At 40.3% G+C, this 26,247-nt stretch overlaps 3 protein-coding genes across 6 annotated transcripts in view; all 3 read right to left on the reverse strand.

Moving 5' to 3' along the window:
• Nucleotides 1–1,455: 1,455 nt before the first annotated feature.
• On the reverse strand, nt 1,456–2,928 carry LOC115780792 (RING finger protein 208-like). The gene is made up of 3 exons (XM_030730199.1): nt 2,819–2,928; nt 2,278–2,661; nt 1,456–2,182 (listed from the first exon to the last, which is right to left on the reverse strand). The coding sequence occupies exons 2-3, from the start codon at nt 2,598–2,600 to the stop codon at nt 2,101–2,103; spliced, it is 405 nt and encodes a 134-aa protein (XP_030586059.1). The 5' UTR covers nt 2,601–2,661; nt 2,819–2,928; the 3' UTR covers nt 1,456–2,100.
• Nucleotides 2,929–3,440: 512 nt separating this feature from the next.
• On the reverse strand, nt 3,441–12,367 carry ube2j2 (ubiquitin-conjugating enzyme E2, J2 (UBC6 homolog, yeast)). Of its 2 annotated transcripts, XM_030729863.1 has the most exons (8): nt 12,230–12,332; nt 11,927–12,091; nt 9,343–9,473; nt 6,236–6,276; nt 6,037–6,139; nt 5,791–5,929; nt 5,605–5,685; nt 3,441–5,474 (listed from the first exon to the last, which is right to left on the reverse strand). In XM_030729863.1, exons 3-8 carry the CDS (start codon nt 9,471–9,473, stop codon nt 5,184–5,186), a joined length of 786 nt encoding a protein of 261 aa, XP_030585723.1. In that variant the 5' UTR covers nt 11,927–12,091; nt 12,230–12,332; the 3' UTR covers nt 3,441–5,183. The 2 variants fall into 2 exon arrangements, with proteins under 2 accessions (XP_030585723.1, XP_030585724.1); XM_030729864.1 differs by lacking the exon at nt 11,927–12,091 and having other exon boundaries at nt 12,230–12,367.
• A 55-nt stretch (nt 12,368–12,422) lies between these two features.
• Nucleotides 12,423–26,247, reverse strand: part of LOC115780183 (arf-GAP with coiled-coil, ANK repeat and PH domain-containing protein 3-like) — a 56,233-nt gene continuing 42,408 nt past the window's right edge. The window contains exons 11-26 of one of the 3 annotated variants that reach the window (XM_030729226.1): nt 24,193–24,305; nt 23,792–23,843; nt 23,455–23,555; nt 23,133–23,244; nt 22,775–23,007; nt 21,450–21,519; nt 21,162–21,256; nt 20,789–21,009; nt 20,593–20,685; nt 20,279–20,380; nt 19,922–20,145; nt 19,535–19,644; nt 18,410–18,520; nt 17,734–17,798; nt 14,625–14,674; nt 12,423–13,459 (exon numbers count right to left, since the gene is read on the reverse strand). In XM_030729226.1, the coding sequence (XP_030585086.1) occupies nt 13,379–13,459; nt 14,625–14,674; nt 17,734–17,798; nt 18,410–18,520; nt 19,535–19,644; nt 19,922–20,145; nt 20,279–20,380; nt 20,593–20,685; nt 20,789–21,009; nt 21,162–21,256; nt 21,450–21,519; nt 22,775–23,007; nt 23,133–23,244; nt 23,455–23,555; nt 23,792–23,843; nt 24,193–24,305 (1,833 nt within the window). In that variant the 3' untranslated portion in view covers nt 12,423–13,378. Of the gene's footprint in view, nt 13,460–14,624; nt 14,675–15,244; nt 17,799–18,409; nt 18,521–19,534; nt 19,645–19,921; nt 20,146–20,278; nt 20,381–20,592; nt 20,686–20,788; nt 21,010–21,161; nt 21,257–21,449; nt 21,520–22,774; nt 23,008–23,132; nt 23,245–23,454; nt 23,556–23,791; nt 23,844–24,192; nt 24,306–26,247 lie in introns of those variants that run through there. The other 2 variants (XM_030729229.1, XM_030729228.1) reach the window with 2 other exon arrangements.

The raw sequence follows: 26,247 nt of genomic DNA on the forward strand, positions 1-26,247 counted from the left end.
TCAAAGCTTTTTTTTTTTTTTTTTTAAAAGTACTTCTTTTCTCCTTGTGTTTGCATCAGTTTTGTGTTGTAATGTCTGTGTTTCATCCTAACATAGTATAGATAAGAGGCTGTTTAGTAGATCTAATTCAGGGACAAAGGTTTCAGCTCAAATAATCCACTGTCATTGTTTTCCAATAAAATAACCTCAAACACAGTGACCTGTTTCCTCGTTCCACTCCTGTCTCTACTCGTATATCTGCATTCCTTCTAAACCGAAGTTTTTCTACAAGTAATTCACAGGAAGTCTATAAACTGGAAAAATGATCCTCAAATTGGCTCCACAAACCTTTAAGTGTTCTCAGGTCAGCACTGCTGTTTGCTTATAGCTGACATGAGAGGAGTAAAAGTGAGATGAAGGCTTTCATTTTATACCCTGTAGAGGTCTCCAGCCTGTCCCAGGGCCAACACAGAGACAGACAACACTCACAGTCACACATGTGGGCAATTTAGAGTTTCCAATTAACCTGACCCCAGCAAGTCAGGTTGACTTACAGTCTTTGGACTGTGGGAGGAAACCGGAGTACCCAGAGGAAGCCCACGCAGACACGAGGGGAGCATGCAGGCTCCGCGCAGGGAGGGAAGGGCCTGGGCCAAGGTGGAATCGAACCCAGCCCTTCCAGATGGTATTCTGTGAGGCAGCAGTGCTAATCACCGCACCACCGTGCTGCCCCAGTTATAAACTGAAATATAAATATAATATTGGTAATAATTTGTGGAAGCCAAAAATTAAAAGTTAAATTCTTAAAAAAAAATACTGTCTTAAATGTCAAAAAGAGTTGGATATTAAATAATTGTACCTTTCACATCCAGAAAAAGTTTAAATACATTTAAAGTTAATTAATGCAAACACATTTTTTATTTTATATGGAAACTATTGAATGCAACATAACAGTGAACCAACTATTCAATTTTTAATGCATTTCAAACATTTCATTTAAAAACCACAAAGAACAGTTTCACAATGACCCAAAGTTTTGTTGTTTTATTGTTAAAGTCTGTGGTTGCATTTTAAGCCAGTTTAGGGTTTTTCCTGTCATCAGCAAGACGTTAAAATTCTCCTGCTGGTTTTTAAAGCACTAAATGGTTATAGTATAAGTATATTTCTAATACAGAGCCCTCAGACTCTTTGGGACTGCTCTGCGGACTCCAGACTCATACACAGAAAAACTGAACAGCTGCATCGCTCTCTCTTTAAATCAAGGCTGAACACTTTGCTTTTTGAAAACTCTTAAGAAGTCAAACAAGGCACTCGTTGCTTAGTTTGGGCTTACTGAACCAATACACACACACACACACACATATATATATAAAAAATATATAACAAACAGTGGACACTGGATACTTTTGAACATTTATTAAATGGTTCCCATATTTGGAAACTGAATAATGCTCCTTCAACTCCAAACAATATTCACAGTTTTAATTAACACAAACATTTGTGTCACAGATGTCTGTTTATATACCTGACGGTATGTATTTCCCTCTAGTTATTCCTATAAAATATCACCTTAATTGGCTCTAAGGAAATAATTCCTCCATGTCAACAACACACAGAATAGAAAAAATAAACATGACGCGTGCTTTTCTGAGAAATGCACAAAACATGTTAACAAAGTGACAAAAATTGTTTAACACTACCTACATAAATAATTGTACCAAATACTTTAAAATGCATCATAAATTAAAACTATAGTACAAAATCATGTTTTAAATCATCTTCAATGCTTTACTGAACAGAATGTTGATTTGTTGATTTTTTTTTTTTTTTTGCTCCTATTGTGGTGAATAAAACTGTGCAGTGATATAAATCAAAAATCTTCACAGATCACAACTTCAACTGGAGGCAGAGTCGACGTCATCTTTTTACAACGACAGTCTGGTTCAACACTTTCGCACAAAGACGTTCAGGCCTTCGGTCCTCACAAGATGCAAACGCTCACTGAGGCACTGCCGTGCAGATCCATTGTGTGAAAGTCAGATCATGCAAACTTTAGTCTTGCAGATTTGGAGTCTGTCCGACAAGATGGCCGAGGTCCACCTCCTGCTGTTAAACTCTCAGTCATCTGCTTTGCAGAGGCATACCTATACAGCTGAAAACCTTTCGGAGACTGGCCTTCAAATTAGGGCGCCGTGAAACGGGTCTAACGAGAAACAGGAGGATTTTTTATTTATTGACAGATCGAGGTAACAAGACTACAGAAATACTCTGGACTGCAGCTCTGAAGCGCATACTCACAGTGTGGTCTCGATGAACAGCAACTTTGAGTCTTTCAAATCCTCCACTGAATTGTTCTCATTCTCCCTCTGCTCCTCTGAAATCTGGTCCCAGATTTCTGTGTTGACCCACAGGGCCCCTGGCAAAGTCAGGCTGGCTCTGGTGCAGGTAATCCAGCGGCAGAGAGGGCAAGAGACGGTGTAGATGACACCCTTCAGCTTGGACATTTTCTCCAGGCAAGGGGCACAGAAGGTGTGGTTGCAGTGGAGGACCCGCGGGATCCTGTTGCTGCGCGAGTACTCGTGGCAGCACACGATGCACTCGAGCTCTACAATTGCGTCCATGTTGATACCCGAAATGCAGAACGAGAGCTCAGTGGAAGTATCCTTTTCTTTCACCAGAAGACTGCAATAAAGAAAAAAGACAAAATAGGTGAGTGGGGGAGGAAAAAAAAATGAAGGTAAGATGTAACCTGTTCACAAATGTATTACTGAAAACTGAAGTTTTTTTTTTTTTTAAAGTAGGTGACAAAAATCATCTAAGAGCCATTTCAAAAACTTACTTGCAGTGTCGAGCCTGCGTTGCTGCTGAGAGTTGAGCCTCTGCTTTGTCGAGTGCTGTATTCTGCCTGTTTGGCTGGCTGGGACGCTCTTTTAAACCCTCCCTCTAAATGCAATCATGAAACCATGTCAATTCCAAGGAAGCCTTTGCTCTCAGGTAAACAATGTTCTGTGGAAAGGGTGAGTAGGCACGACCTTGGAAAAGCCTGTCTTGCTAACTATTTGTTACGTATTCAAACTTCTTGGGGACCCTCAAAGTCAGTTGAGGGTTGTTTAAATAAACTTCAGTTTTGTTAAACAACTAAATTGCTTTTACACGTGTGGTAAATGTCACTGCACAGATTAAAGCAGTTTATGATCTGTCGCAGGATAGACTTGCATCAATGTATTGTTTTTATAGTCTAACTCAAAGCACTGAAGTAACATTCTACTATGCACTTTATGTGCTTATCTCACACCTGCTTTCAGTTTAAAATCCCCATTTAACCTGATATGCATGTCAACAGGCACTTCATTGAGAAAAGCCCCAGGAAGGTTCAAACCCAGACGCGCCTTGCTGCGAGGCAACAGCACTAACCGCTGTGCCACCTTATCGTCATGAAGCAGATGCAGAAAAAGGGCTGATATTATTAAATGCCCTGCCAAGCAGGGTAATTTATTTGCATTTACTATGAAAACAGAGACAGTGTCACACATGATTAACTGAAGCATGGTAATTTGGGCATTTGCTGTATAATCACACAAACGCACTCCCGTCATAATCATCATCATTATGTTGGTCTGTTTTTGAGAGGGCAGAAAAGAGCAACAGACACGAATCTTTCTTTCATTTTTTTTTCTGTGGAAGCATTAGATGCACAGTAGAACCTGCTTTTACTAAATGCAATGCACAACAGTAAATTATCAGCAATTATGAGAGCCGGCACTACTACCCGACTGCGTGTTTGACTGCATAGCCCTGAGCAAACACTGTGTTTCCTTAGAACCACGACAGACAAGCTGGCAATTTCTATAAATAGAACAGAAACACAAAGAAAAAAAACAAAAGATAAAATTAAAAAAAAGGAATATACATAAACAAAAAGTTGGTTCTCTGAATGTGTCGGCTCATTTAGTCCTATATAGATTGCTGTTATACTGGTCGGCTAAGCCAATTAATGAAGGTCCTTGTCTCCATTTATTTTTGTGCAGACACTATTTGGCTCATGGGTTGACTGGAGAGAAGATCTGCACTAATATCAAACTCTGGCCATCTATTAGTAGATTCTTCACAGACTCAAATGCCAAGTTTAGTTTTTTTATGCTCTTTGCCTACAAATAGATACAGGCTGAGGAGATGCCTACTTTCTCTATTGGGATGCATCACCGATGCAGAAAGCAGACAGCGAGATAAGCAAGTTCTGACTAGTCTCTGAGGTTGTGTTTTTCTGTTGCTTGTACGCCAATTTTCATACAAGGGTGCATAAATTTTTCTGCTGCATTCTGACTAATCATTTTTAAGGTTACTGATTTTTGCCAAATCACTCAATCATAAATCTGCCTTTCATCCTTCACTGCTGACCATACTTTTGGTAAATTCTTGGCATGGATCCCAGCACTGCAACCTGACAGACTTTGAATGGAATAACAGGAATTTAAACAACCCATTCCAAGGAAACTGAAAGCAGAACAGGAGACACCACCTCTGGCACAGAAACTGGAGGACATTATCTAATGACCTGAGGCTTTTCCGTGGCTATGGATTAAACGAAACCTGACTTGTTCAAATGAGGATGAATAGTGATCAATACATGTGATCATTTAGATTCTTCATCTATCTCTTGAAAAGTCTGCACCAAGTTGTCATCATGCCCTGAGGAGTTGCTATGCTCTAACGAGGAAAGGATGCAGACAGGAATGCTTTCTATAGAAGTGATTGGCAGAGACAATCCTTTGACAAATAAGAACACTTTCCAGTAACTTAATGTTCATTATGTCAAAAAAAGACAGTGGAGCGTTTTACTTCTGCTGTGAATGCCCCACAGAGCTACACTCCCCCACAACCCATGAGCCAAATTTGTTCCTAGAAGTGATATAAACCACAGAAGCACAGAGTAGATCACAACCATTTTAATAAACCCCTCCAGTCCCCCGGTCCTACAGCCACTCCCCTCCATCCCCCACCTCCTCCTCTAAGTCCTTCCTGGCTTGGTGGACTTTGAGTTTTTGTCTTCCAAAGTCCATGGTGGTAGTGGTAGTGGTGGTAGTGGTGTAGGGGTTTGATCGGGACTGAGCATCCCTCCCCCCACGTAGTGTGTTTGTAGAATGTTGAGTCCACTAGTTGGCTCACCTGCAGGGGGGAGCACTGCCCTAAAACACCAGCTCCCCTCACTCCTGCGCTATGCTCCTCAGCACGTACTTGACTGTGTAGGCAAATGCTGCAAAGCCTACAATCACAAACAGGTTGGCTAGAGCCCCACCTAGTAGTCCATGGTTACGATTGGCCTGCTGCTGGCCGGGGGCAGGGTTGGCACCCCCTAGCGGGGCAGGACCTCCATTTAGGGCTGGGAGGCCATAGTGGGCTTGTTGAGGGTCACCATCAGGCACCACATCGGGTAAGGGGAGGGGCTGTGTACGGGCATTTAGCTCTTCCTGGACCTTCTGCTTCTGCTTCATCTCCTGGCAGAAAAAAGAATGAAATGGAAGAGGATCAGGCCAAAGAAGAGATGGAATCAGTCCCAGATGTAGGCCACATGCCACGATGCATTTCTCTGTTTTTCATACTCAAATTCATCACCCTCATACTTACATCAACTACATCAGGAAACAGCTCACAGAATACTTTGTCTTTGAGGTTGAAGGCCAGGCTTTGGGCTGACAGCTGTCTTTTCTGGGAAAAAAATTTACAAAAGATGCATGAAATATCTGAGACATGACAGGCCATTTGTGTCCTTATACTGCGTATGGGATCTTTCTTTCTTTTTTTTTTAATTACCGTGTAATCAGAGGTCTCAATGCTGCCAAGAGTGGGTCCTTTTTCCACCATGAAGCTGAGCAAACCTGTGAGAATCGTCGACACAGACCACGCAGGGTTCCACGTATCCGGGTGGAAGTCTGTGATGGATAAACATAACCTGTGGAGAAACGGGAACATTTACAATGACTTTCTGAAAATGCGTCCCAAATAATTTTCAGAACTTTAACTCTTAGTCAACTGAGCAACACAAAGCTATATTCCTACCTTGTGTTACATTTAAATCTCCCATTAGGTGTTATCATATAGATGCTTGGTGGTTTAAAAGGAAATTCTCTGGGAAATATAAGTTTTCCATGGTAATAGCCACCTATAAAACAGACATGATGATCATTGGTTATTAAATTTGTCTAAACTTGCACTTTAAGAGAAGCTGCTTTCAGCATAGGTATTAATTGCGGCTTACCTTCATATGGTGTTTTCTCAGGGCCTCTGACTACATAGTGCCTGCAAAAGAGAGAGACAAAATGTTAGTGACTTCTTTCAGATTTGTGCAAAACAAATGAGTCTTCTCTAGATTTCCGCTAATTTGCTAGTATGGCCCAGTCTCTGTTTCCCCTCTAATACTTGTGTATACGAATGGCATAGTAACCATTTTGAAACATTTTGAGTTGTTACATCTAAAAAACATAGCATCAAATAACCACCCAGGAGAAAACTGGCTGATTTGAAGACAGTTATAAATTGTCTCACTTCCCCATATGAATAATTTACTTGGTGAAATTTACAAAATCAAGGGGCTTAACGTGGATAGAGTTAGAAAGAGGTTAACAGAGACAAGGTGCATGACGCTCATTTCATAATTCCATCCTGGGGGGTAAAGTAAACAGGAAAAATAACCAAAACTAAAACCATAATTGTTGTTGGTGAGCAACACAGATATTTTTTTTTTTTTAACGGGTAGTCTAAGTCATCACTTCCATGTAGAGGCCTGACACACTTATCAATACTGCTCACAAAAAGAAAGCAATAAAACACAATCAACTCACAACTTAAGAGCCACCTACGGTACAAAGAGACAGCATAACATTTGTATATAATAACTGCGATAAGTAACAGGTCAGCACAGTAATGACTCAATGGTCAATAACTTACTATTAAAAAGTTTCCTTTTCTCAGGTGTGCCATCATCAGTCACAAATATAAATTACAGTACTGTGCAAAAGTTTTGAGTCCCCCTTTTTATATTTTGCTTGGAAAATGGGAACTGATGCAGTGATTTATTGAAACATCTTCAAGCATAAATGGAAATACAGTATATAAGGCAAAACATTTTGCATAATTCTAACAAGCTTGAAAGTCAATATGTGGTATGACCATTATTCTTTAGCACAGGCTGAACTGAACTTTCTTTCTTGTAATTTCTTTAAATAGTCTTCAGGAACAGTTCTACAGGCTTCTTTAAGGACATTCAAAGCTCTTCTTTAGATGTTGGCTGTCTTTTGTTCTAATCTGTGCCAAGATGATCCCACACTGCTCCAACAATGTTGAGGCCCAGGCTCTGGGGAGGCCAATCCATGACTGATAGTGTGTGTTTTTCCTCTGCAGGTTTACTTTTACTGCACTGGCAGTGTGTTTGGGATCATTGTCATGCTGGAAAAAAAAAACAAAAAACAAAACAAAACAAAAAAAAAGACAGACACTTTCCACATGCTATTGCATGCTGGACCAAAATCTGATGGTACTTTTCTGTGTTCATAATTCCATCTATTTTGAGAAGATTCCCAACACCACTGGCTGAAATGCAGCTCCAAACCATGACAGAGCCTCCACCGTGTTTTACAGATGGCTGTAGACACTCGCTGCTGTACGTCTCTCCTGACCAACTCCATACATACTGATGATTTGAGCTAAAAATTTCCCTTTTGGATTATTCACTTTATCAGACCTTTCACCACTGTTTTTCAGTCCAGTTCTTGTGTAATTTGGCATACCTCCTTGGGAATGGTCTCTTGTCATCCAACCTTCCACTGAGACCATTTCTGATGAGCTTTCAGTGAACAGTATGTGGATCAAATGAAGGTCCAGGTGTATCTCTCAGGTGTCAAGTCTTTGCTGTTTGTTTCCTTATTTTTTTCCAAGACATGACTTTTAGATGCTGTTCATTGGCTTCATTTGGATATCTGTTTTTTTGTTTTGTTTTGTTTTTTTAGACCTGCTGCTTCTTTTGTCCTCCACTTGTCCATTTTTCCAAAAAAAAAAAAAAAATTTAAGACACTACACACCATGCAGAGACACAGTATACCAGGTTTTCAGATAATCTCTCTTTTTGGAAATCTGCTTGTTGGTGCAAAAATACTACTTATTTGCAAAGTGCCTAAAGATATCATTTAAAATTGTTAAAAATCTCAGTTTTTAAAAACTTTGAAAGACCTTCAGAAAGCCTGGAGAATTGTTGCTCAAGACCACTTAAAAATAACAAGAAAGTCTGACTCCTTGGAAGCAAAACAAAGAAATGAGGGGTGAACTGAAACTTTTGCACAGTTTTGGACCACTGACGGTATGTTGAATAAATACTTGCTTTTCTAAATAATATTAAAATATCACAACTTAAGTTTGTTTATATAATTAAGGAAATGAAGAAAGAATTACTGGATCTATAAACTTTAATAAGGTTATTGATATTTAAGAGTTAAATGCACACTACTGAGGGATGAATCATATCTCCATGCTTATGATGATTTTCAACAGAACCATCAATCTCTTTAAACAAACATCCACTCATCCAACATCCATAAAGTACCAACTAATATTTAACTGTTACTTATTTTTCATCCTAGTTTGATTAAAAAAAATGTGCTTTCTTAAATCCTTTATTATTTAAGTGCCATCTTTTCCAAATATTTTTGACCAATTTCTATAGAAAGGCACCTCCAGCATATTATTCCTCACACAAACTCATTGGTATCTATGTGCTGTTTTGTATGTACTGCTCCAGATTCTAAAGACATCTCCCAATACAAGGGAAATAAACAATAAAAAAAACAAAAAAACAAAACAAAACCTGAGGACACTCCATAGCCACACTTCACGCACTAATTAGATCACTGTTGACATAGTTTTTGCACCATGTCCTTCAAGAAGCCTGGAGACCTATTCCTGAAAACTTCTTACAGAAAGCACAGGAAACTTGACTAAGAGAGTTCAGGCTGTGTTGAAGAGCAAAGATGGTCATACCAAACATGAATTTCAAGATTTCAAGTTAACTGTGCAAACCTTTGCCTTGTATTTTGATTTGTACTATATTTTGATTTATGTTTACACACGTTTCAATAAACTGCTGTCCCCATTTCACATTTTCCCAGCAAAATAAAATATAAAGAAATGAGGGGTGGCTTTAGTAGAGTATTGTAACTGTACTTAAAGTTATTATAATGTAGAATATTCACAGGTTTTAAACTTCACCAATAGTCCAAAAGAACAAAAACAAAACTTCCCTAACCCACAAGAGTCAAAACGTCCTAATATTTCCTGGGTGATGGTTTTAAGGCCTTGACAGGATGGAGAGCTTACCATTCGAGGATGTTGGAGGGAAGGGGTTCTGCACAAATGTAAGGCACGGGGTCTTTCTTAATCCTGAGGTAATCCTGCTTAAGTCTCTGAGTGGCTGTAGTTGGAGCTCTTTTGTTCCCGTTGTTGTTCATCTGATGATTGTGAGAACATGCAAAAGAGCACAGTGAAATACATAAATTTGTTACACTGGCACCACCAATGACAGGACAGTGTTCATGAAGCTGTGTACCTCATACTTTGTATACTGCTTCTTCTGATATTTTATTAAACTTCAAAGAGCATATGACTGACTGCCTTTTTATTTTGAAGATTTCCTCTGTAGTTACAAAGATAGCCCTGGACAAGAACACCACAACACACTAGTATGATTCTGGCTCACAAAAAGCTTTAACTATGCTATTCCTGTGAAATACAAGTACAGTTTCAAACAGAAAACTTTAGAATACATTGCATCCAGTACTATCACCTGACCTATGATGATAATTATCTTAACAAGATGCTCCTGCAATACAACTCAGGCCTTATTCTTAATTAAAACCGTTTACAGCAGGTTTTGTGGAATACCTAATTTATGTTGCTGCACTTAAATATACTGTCATCCTTTAAGGAGGGCAGGTTTTTGTTCTTCTGCTCAAAATAAAACTGCAACTGCTAGATGCCCTATGGACAATCTTTAAATAGTTAATAAACTGTTAAACATGTAAAAAGACCAATAACATAAATGCCAATTTTATTTCTAGCACATTTCATTACAGGTAAACTCAATGTGGTTATCAAAAAAGATGAAAACATTAAAAAAAAACAAAAAAAAAAACCCTATGTAGCTCTACAAAGTCTTAAGGCAATAAAAGCAGCAAAACTTTACAAAGAAATAAAATGCAAGTTAACACACACAGTGTACAGTGTAATACACCTGTGTATTAACCTCTCACAGTAAGCTTGTGAGGTAAAAAGGTTTTGAGTTTGTTTTTGAATGTAGACACAGTTGTGATTGCCCTCAGGTCAGTGGGGAGCCAGAGAACAGGACCACAATCACTTAAGCACGCTCAGCAAGCTTTGATCTAATTCTGGGGACAGATGAAACATCTGCACCTGATGACCTGAGAGATCTAGTTGGGTTATAGACACTGAACAAGTAAGAGATGTACTGGGGTGTAGTGCCAAACCATTGAGTGCTTTATGAACAAGTAGAAGGATTTTAAAGGATTGTTTCTGTTGAACTGGGAGCCAATAAAGTGACTTTAGCACTGGGATAATATGGTCAAATTTCCATGTAGTTTTACGGACTCTGGCTGCTCCATTCTGAACAAGCTGAAGTCATCCTACTGATGATTTTGATATTCCCAAATAGAGCATGACACTAATCTAACTTGGACCAATTTCTCAGTCCGTATGACTTTTTGCCTAACTTTTGGTATTTCTATTTTTAAGTGGTAGAAAGCAGTTGTGGTGACCTTATTAATATGATTACCAAAGCTAAGATCACTATCCAAAACAATGCCAAGGTTCCTGAATTATTCACTGTGTTTGAATAAGAGTGAAATCAGGGTAAAATGTCTGAAAGGCTGTTAATCTACAACAACAGCAAAAAAAAAGAAAAGACGGGCAGCAAAATCTCACACTCAAATGATAATGCTAACTGTAGTCAGGGAGAAGTAGCCCCAATTTGGCTGCAGACCAAAGCGTAAATATCAGAATAAAACCAAAACATGACTTCTCTAGGCTGTCCAAATAATCCATCTAGTAAGAAGCACCGAATGTAAAAATTATTTATCCCATCTCTGACTGTGCACTAATTGTGTTGTGGTGGTTGTTGTTGTTTTTTTTTTTCGCTTTGTTTGTTTTTCCTTTTATAACTCATGCACAGTATTGCTATGGTGCTATAACGCTATATGCAAATAACAGTGCCTCGACAAGTGAAAAGCATTTAGCACACAGCGGAGTTCAAAGTATTGCGTTCAGGTCGAAATACGCAATGTGCCAGAGTTTTTGAGAGTCTGAGCCATAAGCCTACAGAGATATATGTACTTTAAACTTTTTTCCCCCCTGTCAACCCACCTAACTCAAAATTACGACAATGCCAACTGACCTGCTTTCACAGACTTGCTTTCACAGACACAGACAGACTACAACAGTGGTAGAATTATGTCATTATCACTTCCTAATAGAGGAAGGCGTCTTAGCGCAACTTATGTGGCTGAGGCTAATCCGCTACTTAGCAGGTTAGGCTAATGGCTCTCTGGCAAATTCAGTATCTATCATGCTGAATGTCGGACACTAAACAATCATTAGATGCCAAGCTTAAACTGCAGAATGACCGCATATGTAGCCCACCACTCTTTAATCACAATATCAGTACAGCCAGCTGAGGCAGGTTAGCTTGACACGGTGGTTTTGATAATGCTAACCGGTGTCAGTTCCTGTATGTTTGCACTGTAGTGCGAGCGGCTAACTTTAGCCAACGTAGGCCACTGCTTACCAGCTAAAGCTAGCAGCGACTAGCACGAGCAGTTGTATTACTAACGGCAGCGGACCGCGACACCTCTCGCTTTTATTAACTACAGGGCACGTAGTACACACATACCTCTCCAGAAACCCCAGCGAAAATATGTATTCGTGGCTGGACACGAAGTAAGGCTGTTGTTTCCGTTGCCAACCCCAATCCGATAAGACGATGACACCAATGTAGCTTACGCTATCGCCAGCAGGAGGAAAAATTACACTTCCGGTTTTCTTCTTCGTCGCTGCTCTAGGAGTCGAAAAATGACTTCGTGAGTACTTTACTGTCACTAGTTGCCCAATCGTAGTCCTTCTGGATGACCAGTAATGTCTAAAAACCATGGTTACTCTTCAATACCTGTCTTTTTAATCGTACATCCATACTTACATTTGTAGTCAATCACCAAGTGAAACTTGAAACCCAACACAGCCGTCTGTCTGCTGTGAGGGGCTCTAGGTTCTTTATACTGCTGCTTCTATTTATGCTTTTGTTCAAGTTTGAAACAAAACATGGACAACATAAACATTCCACAAAGCCTTTAATAATTCCACGAGATTTTTATTTGACTTCTGCAACCACCTACAAAAAACTAAAACAAAATTTAATTCTTAACAAATATTAAAGGGTTACTTCACTTCAATTAAACATCAAGTTTAGTTTACTCATCATAGAGAGTGTCATTAAGCCTGTGGAAACATTTGCATAGTGATTAGAGTCTATGGAGAAAGCTTTGCTGTATCTAAATAAAAATAAATAATCCAGATTATTTCATCAGTGTTATTTTGTTGTTGTTGTTTTGGCTCTGGCTGTGAGATCCATTGTTTTGGGAACTTGACCACTGTTTATTTTGACCACTATCAGACACAATGTTACAGGTGAAGTAAATAACACTTGTTATGTCTTGCAGTGCAATGTTGTCTGGGAAAACATGGGTCCTGGGAGTCACGAGGGCATTCCTTGGATCTGTAACTACCTACCCAAATACTGTTGCACATGAAGAATTTGCACTCCCCAATCACAGTAACATGTGCCCCAGCATACTGCAAAAAGCTGTTCAGAAACAGCCCATGGAACAGAAAAGAGGCCTCGTGTTCATGTCTTGACAAGCCCAAGGTTGTTTTCATTTTATAATGGTGTTCTGTACAATATTAGGCCGGTAGGTAGTTTGATTGTGTTGTTGCTATGTCAAAATATCTTCAAGCTTTTAGGTCAGCTCTGCTGGATGACCCACTTCCATGACCAAAGGTCATCTGAAACATTAGTGCAATTAAACTCTTTGACCTTGACCAAGTTTATCTGCAAGAGAATTTGACAACTATAAGAAGTTTGCTGTAATTTTAAAATAGTGTCTGTTGGGATTTGACCATTTGTTTATTCCTGCAGCATTTACTCTCCTGGACCAACATGTCTTTTTTTTTAATGGCATGCTGCAGCCTCCTGCTTGATTCCAAAGTGACTGAAGAGTGGTCAGATGAAGTAGAGCTCAGCAGTGATCACTTTGGCGTCTTACACTGCTGAACTGTATGCTCCTTCTCCTCAACTTTTCGGGCTGGAGAGATGCGAGGAGAGATGCGAGGAGAGAAAACTCGCGAAAGACATCAGCACAGGAGATGTCACCTGAAACAGTGGATACTGGAGTCAAGGGTCTGTCCCACTGGAGGACACCATGGAGAATGACCAATCTTCTAATCTAGCCTTTAATGTGCTACAGAACTGTGCAAAAGTCTTGAGTCACTGCTTATTTTTGTTTTGCTTGGAAAATGGGAAAATAGGTGCAGCAATTTATTGAAACATCTGCAAACATACATGGAAATACAGCATGTAAGGCAAAAACAGAGTTTGTACAATTCTAAAAAGCTTGGAAGTCAATATTCTTTATTTGCCTGGCAAATGATGCTGTCTTTGGTATTTTTTGTAGTGCCAACTAAAGAAATGGGATCAAAATATGTGCGTTTGCAACAGCTGCTAGTAACATAGTGACTAAAGATAGTTAAAAATTGTTTCTTTCATAGATCAGTGTTTATGGCTCAACAAAACATCCTTCCACTAAAAGGTACAAGGCCTGGGCTAAAAACGAAAGAAAAAGCAACCAAAGACCTTAAGAAAGCTTGGAGAACAATTACTCAAGACCACTTTGAAACAAGAAAGTCTGGCTCCCTGGGAGCAAAACAATAAAATGAGGAGTGACTCAACACATTACAGCAAATCCAACAACCCACATTCCAATATTGATGAAGAAAGAGCAGATTATTGCTTACTTTGTATACCCATGAAAGAGTAAAGTCCCCAAAGCCTCATATTTGTGAAGCTCCTATAGCTAGTCCATTGGTACGTTGGACACATAAGTAAATCTTTTGTCTCCTCCTAAATGAGATTCTTGGATAGCTAATAGCAAGTGTGGAGCTTAATGGGAAGTAGTGGCAAGCATCCTGTCCATTTTACTCATGGCTCAGACACTTTTGTTTTACTTACCAATTCTCTCTGAACATTTGCTGATGTTTGAATGCTGTCAAACTTACAGTTTAAACTATTAATGTATATAAATACTGCATTACAGTTGTCCTGCCTTCTGAAGGCAATATTACAGTGCCTCATTTATAAAAAAGGGAAAAGACTGGCAGCAATAGCACAGCAAAGCTTATTCTTTAAAAAAAAAAAAAAGAGGGGGGGGGCGCAACAGAGCAAGACACTCAAGTTCACCCACAACCACCAGAGAAGGGAAAATCCTAGCAAAAATCCTAGCAGTGTGCCACAGCAAGACAGCCCAGGATGCTTCACTCACTCTATCCCGAACATCCTTGGCTTTAACTCTCCTGCTGCTCGTGGCACGTCCTGTGGTAACAGAAGCAATGACATGTCAGTCAGAGGTTATGCGTCCTTTGCCTTTAGTGTTAAGTTGAAGGAATTAGACATTTCTGACATGTGAGGACATTTTTCAGTGATGGTGTAACAATGCTTGTGAGAGCACATACATGTTTTACACTGAATTATTCAAGGCACAGTGCTGCTGCTGCAGGCAAGAAGCTGAAGCACTATTTTAATACTCATAAGACCCTGAATGCTTAAGTGATCCTTAAATAGCTGCTGTTCAAACTGGCAGTCTGGAGGCATCCTTGTGTACTAGTCAGTTATATTTGATAACATGAAACTAATCAGTTTATTGCTTTGAATAAGCCAAGTGCTGCCAAAAGTTTGTAAATCACCAAAGACATCACTGGAGTATTCTGTAAAATAGCACCCTCCCAGCATCTGGGTATAACTATGGATTAAAACCATTAACGTTTTTATTAATTGATAGATTAGAGCAGCTATCATTTGAAAAAAAAAAATGCTGGGAGAATGTTAAAGAGATGAGAGCGGGAACAGTGGTGAGAGCAAAAAGTAGGAAGCAGGGTTAGCTGATCCATTTCAGTTTCTCAGTTTTATTGTATGCATTTTTTCCCCTCTTAGTGTTTCTAAAGACAAGGAAATGAGTATTCCAAAGATATCCGAACGCCAGTAAACAGAAGAACACCCACACGCCCTTCAGAGCCATGTCACAGTTCCACCTGACTGGCTGTTTTTCAAATACAATGAAAAGACAAACAAACAGAATCTGTGACCGAATGCTGAGAGGCAGGAAGTTGGCATTAAGTTAAAATATGCAAGTGTATTATTTACAGCATGTTTGTACCTTTAACCACTCTTAAGTCAATACTACACACAAATGGACACAACATTTAATACTTCTGCAAGGGCGACAGCTCTTAACTGTTTGGTCACAGTAGGTTCACATCACCCCCTAAATGACTGGTTCTACTTGCAGTACATTGAACTATTGTATCTATCAGGTAAGTCACATCTCTGTATCCTCTTCTGAACATGAGAGCACCAACAGTGTTTCTACCACTCTGTCACTTCAGAAAGGATGGTAAGAGTATCCTGTATATACCCAGAACAATTTTTTTTAAGTGATGTTATACAACAGTGTCAGACACTTTTCCTTTAAAAAAAAAAAAAGAAGAAAGAAAGAAAAAAGAAAAAAAGTCTTTGGCAGAGGAAAATAAAATCACAACATTTCAAAAATAGAAAGAAAAGAAAAATCACCACAGATTTGTGTCCCGATGAAAGAATGGCACAGAGGTGCAAAAAGGAAGAAACTTCTGACACAAGAGAGGTCACGTTGGTACATGCTTTTTCCACAGGACTGCACTGCACAAAGTGATCAAATTATAGAAAAAAACATTTTTTTTAATCATGCTCAGGATGCAAACAAGGTCGAACCCCCCCCCCAAAAATCTGGCAAAGCATACAGAGAATTTTCTTGGCACCGACCAAGTACACAAGTCCTTTGACCACACGAGTGCTTAAAATCTGCTCCATAATCTCACCATAACATGAATACGTTCCTGTAATATGGCTACTTACAGGAAACTGGAGATATATTACTATACTCATGAGTCATATATTGTCTGTTGAGGAACATGAACTCTGCTATGCAGTTTCATGTTTCTGCATGCCGTCACTGCGCTCCACGATTTGCTCTGAATTGTCTGCGCATAGAGCTTGGTTATTACTCAAGTAATGAGTCACTGTAATTTCAGAATTTCCACAGTGTGATCAGAATTTCCATTGATATGTCGGGAAAATCGAACGAGAAGTTTCAATGGTTCAACATCAAGACTAATCTAAGGCCATCTGAAAGCAAAAATTACTGAGTCTTATGACTGTTATTAGCGTACATTACTATAGATTGAAATGACAATCACTAACAGAAATGCAGATAAAACTGCATTCAAGAATGCATTGCACTGGTCCTCTGGAAAGATAAATAAAAAAACCCAAACATAATTAAAATAGACAATCAATAGACAACAACTTGACTAGACAAGAACCATGTAAAAGCTAAATGATAATACTGTATATGGGAAAAGTGCACTGTGTCTTTTTTCCCCCTTTACATATTATTTAACTCTGTCTCTCAGTATTCTTTGACACATGCACTCTCCTGTTCACTCACTCACTCACTCACTCAACACGTCACAAAGTATCTTACAAAACAGGCGAGGGTCTCTTCCCCACGAGCCCTTCAGTATTTTTGTCACAGTTTTACTTTTCCCTTTCTCTTTATACACAGTAAAACTACCTTGGCCACCTCTACTGCAGTTTGTCAGTTACTCTTTTTCTTTTTTAGTTATTGGAACAAATACCATATTGTTTTACTTCATGCCACAGTACACAGTTTCTAAACTTCTAAATATGCATATTTACATCTCTGATGAAGAAGAGATGGGTACACTGGATGTCACACAGATGGTCTGGATAGATATAAAGTGTACAGGATTAATGCAGCGAGATTCTTCCGAGGTAAGAGCTGTTAGGCAACAAAAGAAAAAAATAACCTCACACCCTCATACAGGAGGTCACACCATGTAATGAAGTTAGAGCATAACCCTGTTAGCAAAACACCAAAAAGAAGCAGATGTCATTTTACTGGCTGTGTTGTGTAGCTGGCATTGGTAGTACCAAGTAATGGCAAGCAGAAAAATAGTGGTGAAGCAGGAAAATGGTGGAGGTGACTGGATAGTCAGTAGAGTTAGAAAGGTCCATCACAGGGACGCCCCCTATGGCTCGAAGCATCCCACAGTCACTCTCTATTCAGACACCCTGCTTATCAGAATTTGCCTGCAGTCTTAGATCTAGGGGAGGTAACTGATTTGTGATCAGGGTGTAGGGACAGTTTCAACATGAATATATTATTTTCTCAGTCAGGGGGAAAATATATAAATAGAGCGCGTGCTTTGCTCCAGGGTACAGAAGTGACCACTAGCATTCGTCTATGTTGAGACAGATGAATTCCTGGATGCACTTCCTATACTGCTGCTCAGTGGGGCTGCTTGTAGGGTATTGACCTGGTTGACCCAGCGGAGCCGCCTCTGCCTCTCGCATCTCTTCATTCATCCGAGCTAGACGCAACCTGGAGGACAGGAGGGAGGAGAAGTGAGGCAGAACAAAGGCAGGTGAGAACAGACAGGGATTGGAAGGGAGTGAAAGGAAATGTGGTGAGGTAAAAGAAGAGGATGAGAGGAGGGAGGAAAGAAAGAAAGGAGCAAAATTACTTTCCAATGATGGATTTATCAGCTTTCATAACAATGGTAGAAACATTAAAATTATACATTTTAGCAGCCAAATGTAACTTAAAAGCTTTTTTTCCTTTTTGCTCTAAATTAACAAAAAAAAAAAAAAAAAAACGGTCACACTCCATCTGCTGATAAAGACTGTGAGGTGAATGTTTGGTTTGTTCACAGTGCATTCCAAGTTTGAAAAACAGGCTGGTGCAAGCACTTTTTTTTTTGTCACATGGATTAAAGCATGGATCAATACTACGAATGATCCACATGCCCTCCACTGAAGTTCAGCTGATTCCATTTGAATTGTTGCTGTTTGCAAAGTTTGTTGTTTGTTCATCAAAAGCATAAAATAATACATGTTCTTCCACATCAGTTACTTTTAATTAATCACTGATTAACTTCAACTTCTCAAAACATGAATGACTGAGTGAGAAAAATCTGACTCAGAATGGCTTACAGGGTGACGATGTCTGCATTGGCAGCCTGGACAGCGATGCTTAAAGGGTCATGACCTTGCTCATCCACCTCCGTCTGTGATGCTCCTCTTTTCAGGAACAGACAAACCTGACTGTACAAACAAAGATGGGCAGACAAAGAGCTTAAAACTGACCTATTATGCGTTGTCTTATTTCCTGTCATCATACACATTGTTACAATGGTGGATTCTCATATTAGACGTGACTAAAAGCTTAAAAAAAATGTGCATGTACAAGTTCTACTCTAGACTGAATAAGATCACAGAGAGTGGATATCCCCAATATGATCATCTCCAGCACATCATATGAGGGATTTCCCACCACCTGCTGGTCAAACCATCTGTTTATCATGGGTAGCCAATTACAAGAAACTTGGCTTAAAGGAAGAGGAGCTAAAACAACTTGTTTCAGACATGTGGTTTCACAAAGTATAAGATAAAGGAGGATTATTTTAAAAACACTACTCTAGCAGCATCCAAGAATAAAAATATGGAGATGGAAAGGATATTAGGTCCACTTTGAAACATCAGTTAAGACTAAAATAGCTGGGATATGACACATTTTGTGGAATGCACATGTGATGACTTATTGATATGTCTTTCATTGATTGCTGTCATCTTTTGTTTCTCTTCTTCACACTTTTGACTGAAGTTTCAGGTCCTGTCGAAGCTGTTTCAAATCATTTCAGGTGATTACTCATGATGTCCGTTGTGTAGCATACCACAGAGATGTTTTGCGTGTGTGTTTTTTAACAGTTATGTTTCCTGTGGTTTTTCCTTTTTAAAATGACCAGGTGTACCAAAACTTGTTAGGCAGCTCAGTTTTGTTTTAGGGAAAGATTACCTCATGCATTTAACATTTGAAACAAAAGGTATTCACTGCTATTGCTCAGTGTGTTCACTGAATGTTAATACCTACAACTTCCACATTTTAGGTGGCTTCCTAAGTGTAGTGGTTTACATATTTGCTTGGCAAGAGAAAAGGTTGCTGGTTCAATGCCAGCCGGAGACACAAATCCCCTTTGGGGTTGCATCAGGAAGAGTATCTGGCGTAAAACATTATGAAAGTCACAGACTTATAAGCTTATAAGCTTTTTTGCCACTTACCCAGTATGCCCCAAGTAGGTTGCATGATGCAGAGGGCCCCTGCCTCTCATGTCCCTCTGGTTCACATCAGCCCCATTCTGTAGCAAGAACTCACAAGCTATCAAGGAGCCCTGACAAAGAGACAGATGGAGAGAATTTTAAGTCTAATGGGTGCTGTTTATAACAGCCGACAATATGTTTGTGTGGAGTCTCTTGTTTTTAAGAATCTATTGCTGTGTTTATAACTGTTATAACTGTTATCATAAATTCTGGATCCTAAATCTTGAACGTCATCTTTTCAGACAGTCTATATAGCAATTTAATAAATTAAAGCAAATTATTGGTATACTCCCACACCGGTTTATCTAAACCAAAATACTCAGTCATGTTGATCACAGAGAGTCTCACCCCTGTCACAGCCTGAATGAGTGGCGTTTTTCCCTCCTCTTCCTCACAAGCAGCATGTACATCAGCACCGTGTGCCAAAGCCTCCGCCATGAGTGGCAGGTTGTGGAGTCGGGAAGATCGGTACAGCAGCGCCCCGGGGTGGAGTTCCCTTGGGTCTTCAGGGTCTGATGGCACTTCCTGTTCAATCTCCACCTCACCACTGGAGGACTCCTCTGACTCCTCTTCTGCGGGTGAGCAATTTAACAGAAGAACGAGGGCCAATATAAATACATGTAACAAGATATAATTTAAATTCTAACTACTGACACTGGTATCACACTTGATGATATTCTGGAGCCAACCCACAAGCACACATACCTTCCTCTGTTACACTGTCCACCACTGAGCCAAAAGCCAGAATGTCTGTGCTGCCGTCAGTACTTCCTCCCAGGCCGCTGTCACTGCTGAGACCTGCAGGGCCAAGCATTGCCAAGCCACGGACACGTTAATCATTACTTAGCACATACTGCACTACATGAAGACACATCACTGGTAGGATTGCACAGGAAATGAAAAATATGTCAAAAACTGCAATAAGAACTTCGCTTTGAGTTATTTTGTTTACCTAAATCTTCTCTGGCTACAATAATGTTAAAATGTAGCTGTATGAACTCATTGTGTGGTGGACTTACTGCGAGGCCCAGAGCCAGTGTCAAAGTAGGAAAATAATGAGTCCAACTCATCTGGACAGAACAGGGAGTCCCGGCGAAACTTTGCTGCAGCTGCTGCAGAAGGACAAAACATCAAAACAAAGTTTCAGTCTGGACTTCAGTGATGCAACCTCTATTTACACATAAGACTACAGAGAAGTGAAGTCCCCACACTGACCTGCTGAGAGGTTTGCCGGTGAGGCACTGCCAGGTTCATAGCGGTGGTATTTCCTACGAGCCTTGTTGGGGGCCCGAACAGAGCTGCTGTGTCGCTGGCATTTCTTCACTGTCCAGGGACGAGACTTCCTTTCACCCTCCACCAATGCCTCGCTGCCACTAATCTTCTTCAGGAAGCGTTTTTCCACATATTTAGATTTGATCCAGGCCTCTTTCTCCTGTCTGGAAGGACATGATCGTAAGAAATGGGCACAGACAATTAAGTGCAGCCCAGGTATCTGTACAATCTTTAGGCTTTTTTTTTTTTTGTCAGAGAGGGCTCCTTTTTCAGAAATGCTTCTCATAATAATGTTATTCTGATTATAAAGACAGACCTTGAACTGGAGGGTCCTGGTTTCTTTGCTCTAAGTTCCTCACAGGATCCCTCATAAATCTGGTTGATCACAGTATTTCCCAATTCACACATCAGCTAAATATAAAATAAGGGAACAAAGATGAGAGAGAACACAGAAAGTGAACATATTTAAAAGGGCTAATTAAAATTGCATTAGAAATGCACTAAAGGAATAAGACATGTAACTCTTCTGGGTGGGGTGGGGGTGGCGAGGTGGGAAGACAGCACAGACAGGATGAGCTGTAGGCAAAGTGTTTGAAAGGTGCACCTTAAGTAATTCTGGCTCCCACGAGTCTAACGTCAGTGAACGCACTTTAGAGAAATGGACGCCTAAACTCCTGAAAGAAACAAGGAAAAAAAGAGAGATTAAAAAGAGTTTTTATCTAACCTCAAGATTTTAGCACAATTTATTTTTGCTACTTTTATATAACTGCCTGGGGCCTGAAGCTAGAGGCAAACATTCACTGTTTTGCTATGCTCATAAGAACCTGGAGGTCTTTAAAACTTAAGTAAAAACAGTATTGTCTTATTACTTAAATTATACACACAGATGGCAAACCCAGTATGGAAAGACACAGCTTTTTTTTTTTTTTTTTTTGCTAGTTTCTCTTATTTATTCACATACATTTTTCAATTAAATTTAGTAGAAACCTAAATAATATTTAGTTTTTATAGCTACAGTTTGATTGATGAGGCTATATGACTTTGGCATTCCAAAGAGGAACTACAGCACTTTCATGTGAATGTAACGGGATGCTTGAATGCAAATGTGGTAAAAACAGGATAAATGTCACTTCATCAGAGGATGATGCGTGACATGGTATCTCTCCTCTAGAAAGAACTTGCTATTTTTAATAACCTTATCTAAGACAGTTTGCTTTTGAGTTGGCTAATCTGGTAGAACTTGCCAGAAACAACAAAGAAAACAAAATGACAAAGCCAGTTTAACATCCAGTTTGTTTGCTGAGTGTGTTCACTGCAGGTGTTCAGTTGGATTTGGCCACATAGGCATGCAGTATGTTTGTTAACCATGCCCCAGCATGCTTCTCCAACACTTCTTCAATGACAGCTGCCTAACTGAAAATCACTTTAAGTGACTAATATGTGAGCGGACAGTGAGTCACTGCTTCTTAAATTTAGTTAAAAATGCAGTGTCATGAATTTCATGTTCTGCACAAGACTGTTCAGGGTAAGGGTGAGTACAGGCCAGCGGGGGGGTGGGGCCCAATCTGTCAGGATCCCTGGGTTTTGGCCTTGTTTTGATGATTATTGTTTAGATTTGGTGTTAGTATATTTCTGAGTTTCTGATTTCCTCTGTTATATTTTTGTGTACTTATAGCCTTCTTTCTTCTTTGTCATGTTGTCTGTGTATTCAACCTGCTTGCCTACATGTCTTCCCCTTTGACTTTCTATGTGGCTTTAGTTGGATTTATGTTTGTTCACCTGTTGGACATTAGCCAAAATAAATGGCTCGCCTTTTGTTATTTTTGCCTGCCTCCTGCATCTTGGATTTTCCATCCTTGAAAATAATTCCAGTTCACACAGTTTCCGTGACTGTGAAATAATAACTGTGCACCCTTAGTGTACAGTCACCTGTGGATCCCTGAGCACTCAATGCAGAGCAGCACTCCCAGGTTGATGGAGGCCCAGCAGGGAGCCGTTTGTCCGCAGTCACTGCACAGCTCATTGCCTGGCAGGCTCTGCACCCGCTGGAGGAGGCTCTCTCCTCCTCCCCGAACTCCTTTGTCAGCCCTCTCCCCCCTCTCTCTGGGCTCACTGGCAGAGTCGATGCTACTGGTGGAGGGTGAGGCTGTCCGGTCCAAGCGCTGTGTTACAAGTTAGAGACAGAGATTCAGTAAGAGCTGAGGAGCGATTTGTAATGAAAAATTAAGGCTTTTCTGTGTTACAGCAGTCCGTGTTACTGAGTGTGGTTAAATGTGTTTGCTTGTACCTCAATGTAATAGTTGTCAGTGATGTCTTTGTAAGCAGAAGCGATGCTTGCCTGGACGGCCTGGATCCAAGCCTGCCTCAGCTTCTCAGACTCAGCCTGCAGCATACAGCTCCTACAGGTTTATAGAAGCTAGTTATAAATGCCATATCTGTGTAATGTTACTGTTTTAGCTTTAGTTTGTTGAATCCCACAGAAATAAAGTCAAAATCTAAAAAAAAAAAAAAATACTAAAGAAAGAATAATTTTGGGTGTGAACTTCTGTGGTTGCACGCACGCACACATGCACGCGCACACACACACACACACACACACACACACTTACTTAGTGGGTGAAACCACCTCAAAGCAAAATCGCCTCTCATTATCTTCACATGGTTTGACTGAACACAACCTCAGATCTTCAACCACCACTGTCAAAGAATCCTGCCAGTAACAGAGGGGAGTGTCAGAACAACAAGCAAAGGTTAGTGGCAGGTCTGACAAGAAAGACAAGTCATTGGTTGGTCCCTTTATTCTCTGCCAATGTGTAAATCATGGCAAGTAGAATCAAGAACTCTAATGTGCTGTTTAACTAAAGTGGTGACAAAATCCTTGCATAAAGACACAAAATTTATAGATTTAGATTTTTATTTAAAAAAAAAAAAAAAATCAAATTGTACCTTGAGTTTCTTTTGGTAGACCAGCTGGCTGTTTTGTATAGAAAACCACCGCCTGGAAGGGGTTGAAGGTATGAAATCAGACTTTTAGTGTGAGGCAGAGATAGGCTGAATCAAGTGTCTCTATGCTGAAGTCTGCTCTATGGGGGGGGCACTCATCACGCCAACTATGTAATAAATCAATTCAATGAAACTGACTGACTCAGTGGAGGTTACTGGAGAACATTATTTGTTCTCCTAGAGTTATTTTACATAAAATTCTGAGAGCCCCACAGAGGTAATCAGTGGTGGAAAGATGACCCCCCCCCAATCTTGTTAGTGTGTTTTCTATATGTACAGGTTATTGCTGATGTGTTAGCTAACCTCTGTTCTATTCAGTTACCGATCTTAACTTTTCATTTTACCTGTTCCAGGTCTTGAATGCATTGCTGGCCCTCTTAAACAGGTAGCCCTCCATAACCACACCATTGGGTGCATCCACATTGAATTCCAGCTTGGGGTCATCATAGGAAAAATCCTGCAGAGAGAACATATGAAGTAATTGTTTGTGTGATACAATTAGTGTGAAGGCCATCTGGGCACTACAAATGGCTATGGAACTTTATCGGGGACTCATACAATAGCTTTGCCTCGACAATAATCAGGATCCGTTACACAACGCGGTTAAAGAGCATGTCAAGAACTCGCAATCATTCAGCCAAACTTTTTGTATCTATTTATATTTCTTGGATTGGCCAAGAAAGGCCTCTAGAGTTAGATGCCACCTGCTCAGCAAAGTGAAGAACAAAAGTGCACAGACTGAAATGAGAGCTGAGGCTGATGTTAGGTTTCCTTATGTTAGGTGAAACTTTGAGGTAGTGCTGAACATATGGCAGGCTGCACACAGACCACAACACACACATACTTTCGGTTCAGGAAAACCCCTTTAATTTTCCACTTTCCTTTTAGCTTTGTTAAAAGCATTGAGTCCTTTTCATTGATCCTCCCACACACAACAATTCATCTCCAATTCACCGGCATGAACTGTTAAGATTCCGCCAAAGATAAGAAGGAGAATGTCCATGTGACATGGAGGTACTAGAATAAAGCCAAATTCTTCAGCAACACCCATGTTTTTCTTCCAGGTTGGTGTCAAAAAATACGCAGGCCATATGACGCAAAAACATGGTGGGATGTGACAACAGCTTGTCTGTCCACCGGCTGCTGCTGAGGCATTCACACCTGGAGGTGTTTCCCTAAATTCAAGGACCGCTTGTGCGCACGCAGGAAGACATATTTGCACGGACTTACAGTCTAACGGGGCGTTTAATGATCAACTTCATGGAATAAAAAAAACAACACAGAAGCACTTTGATTAAACAAAGCAATATCCACCATTTGGAGGAACACCGCTGTTGGCATTTGGCATACTCATACTGTCAAGTCTGAGTCTCTGAACTCCGATTTGCCCCCATTTAATTCTTGCATTTTAAACTTTTAAACCGCCTGTCTGTTCACCAATGGAAAAACTTGAATGCAGAATTACAGCCCACCAGCGCCAAACAGAAGCTCTCCTCAAAACTGACTTCAGGCTCACTGACGGCTGAATAAATAAATAGGCTCACCAACGTGTAGCTCAATCTGCCAAATATCTTCATCGTTATCACACCGGCATCCAACAGCATTACGAATTCGTAAGTATAATAATAAATAACTTAATAAAAAACTTAATAAATAAATGATGACAAAGGAGAGAAGCGTGCGCCTCACGCGAGTACAGACACTGTCAGCGGAACAGGAGCGCGCTCGTGCCGCTGCCCCGGCCGCGTGGACCCGGTCCGGGAGCTCATTAGCATACAGCTGCCACCGCGGGGCTGGAGATCAAACATTTTATTTTCCGGCTGCATGTGCGGCCCTAAAGTAGCTATACCTCATCTCCGCCCCACCGGCGATTTAAGGCTGCCCTTTAACCCCCGCCCCGGACTTCTTCTGTGGGAGCCAACTTTCCATCTGTCTGCAGCTCTAAAAACCTTTCCTGCTTAATCAGGCTGATATTATTGCTCCCCAAACACCAGCCCAGAGGCCCCGCTTCCCACCTTAAATCAGCTAGGCCCGTGCAAGAATGCAAGCGCACAAGTAGCCCAAAGGCGCAGGAAGCCACATAACTGCGCTGAGCCAAACAGGGGATCCTAAACATGCATTTCTGGCAATATACAGGTTAGACCGCTTAAGACATGTTGAACAGTTTCATACCTTAAGATGCTACTTATGATGATTTGTATATAGTGAATAACATTATAGGCATACCCGTTTAATAAGGCACCCATCATGTTATATAATAATCCATCACACCAGAGACATTGTGCTGAAACAATGCCTAACACAACTCCTGCAGAAAAGTTTAGGGGCCTTTTTAGGACCATCAACCACTGTAGCTGTCTCGAGTCAACAGAAAATTCTTAAAAATCCCTCATCTTAAT

This window comes from Archocentrus centrarchus, chromosome 5 (assembly GCF_007364275.1).
Source record: "Archocentrus centrarchus isolate MPI-CPG fArcCen1 chromosome 5, fArcCen1, whole genome shotgun sequence".
In the NCBI taxonomy this organism is placed as follows: Eukaryota; Metazoa; Chordata; class Actinopteri; order Cichliformes; family Cichlidae; genus Archocentrus; species Archocentrus centrarchus.

What these genes read in the sequence shown, in the direction of transcription:
- LOC115780792 (XM_030730199.1), bottom strand. Translation starts at nt 2,600, where the DNA reads ATGGACGCAATTGTAGAGCTCGAGTGCATCGTGTGCTGCCACGAGTAC. An exon ending in CTGTTCATCGAGACCACACT is followed by an intron (nt 2,183 to 2,277) that starts GTGAGTATGCGC and finishes GTTTCTCGTTAG; the next exon opens with ACCCGTTTCACGGCGCCCTA.
- ube2j2 (XM_030729864.1), bottom strand. Translation starts at nt 9,473, where the DNA reads ATGAACAACAACGGGAACAAAAGAGCTCCAACTACAGCCACTCAGAGA. An exon ending in CCCTCCAACATCCTCGAATG is followed by an intron (nt 6,277 to 9,342) that starts GTAAGCTCTCCA and finishes TCTCTTTTGCAG; the next exon opens with GCACTATGTAGTCAGAGGCC. An exon ending in AGATTTAAATGTAACACAAG is followed by an intron (nt 5,930 to 6,036) that starts GTAGGAATATAG and finishes GTTTCTCCACAG; the next exon opens with GTTATGTTTATCCATCACAG.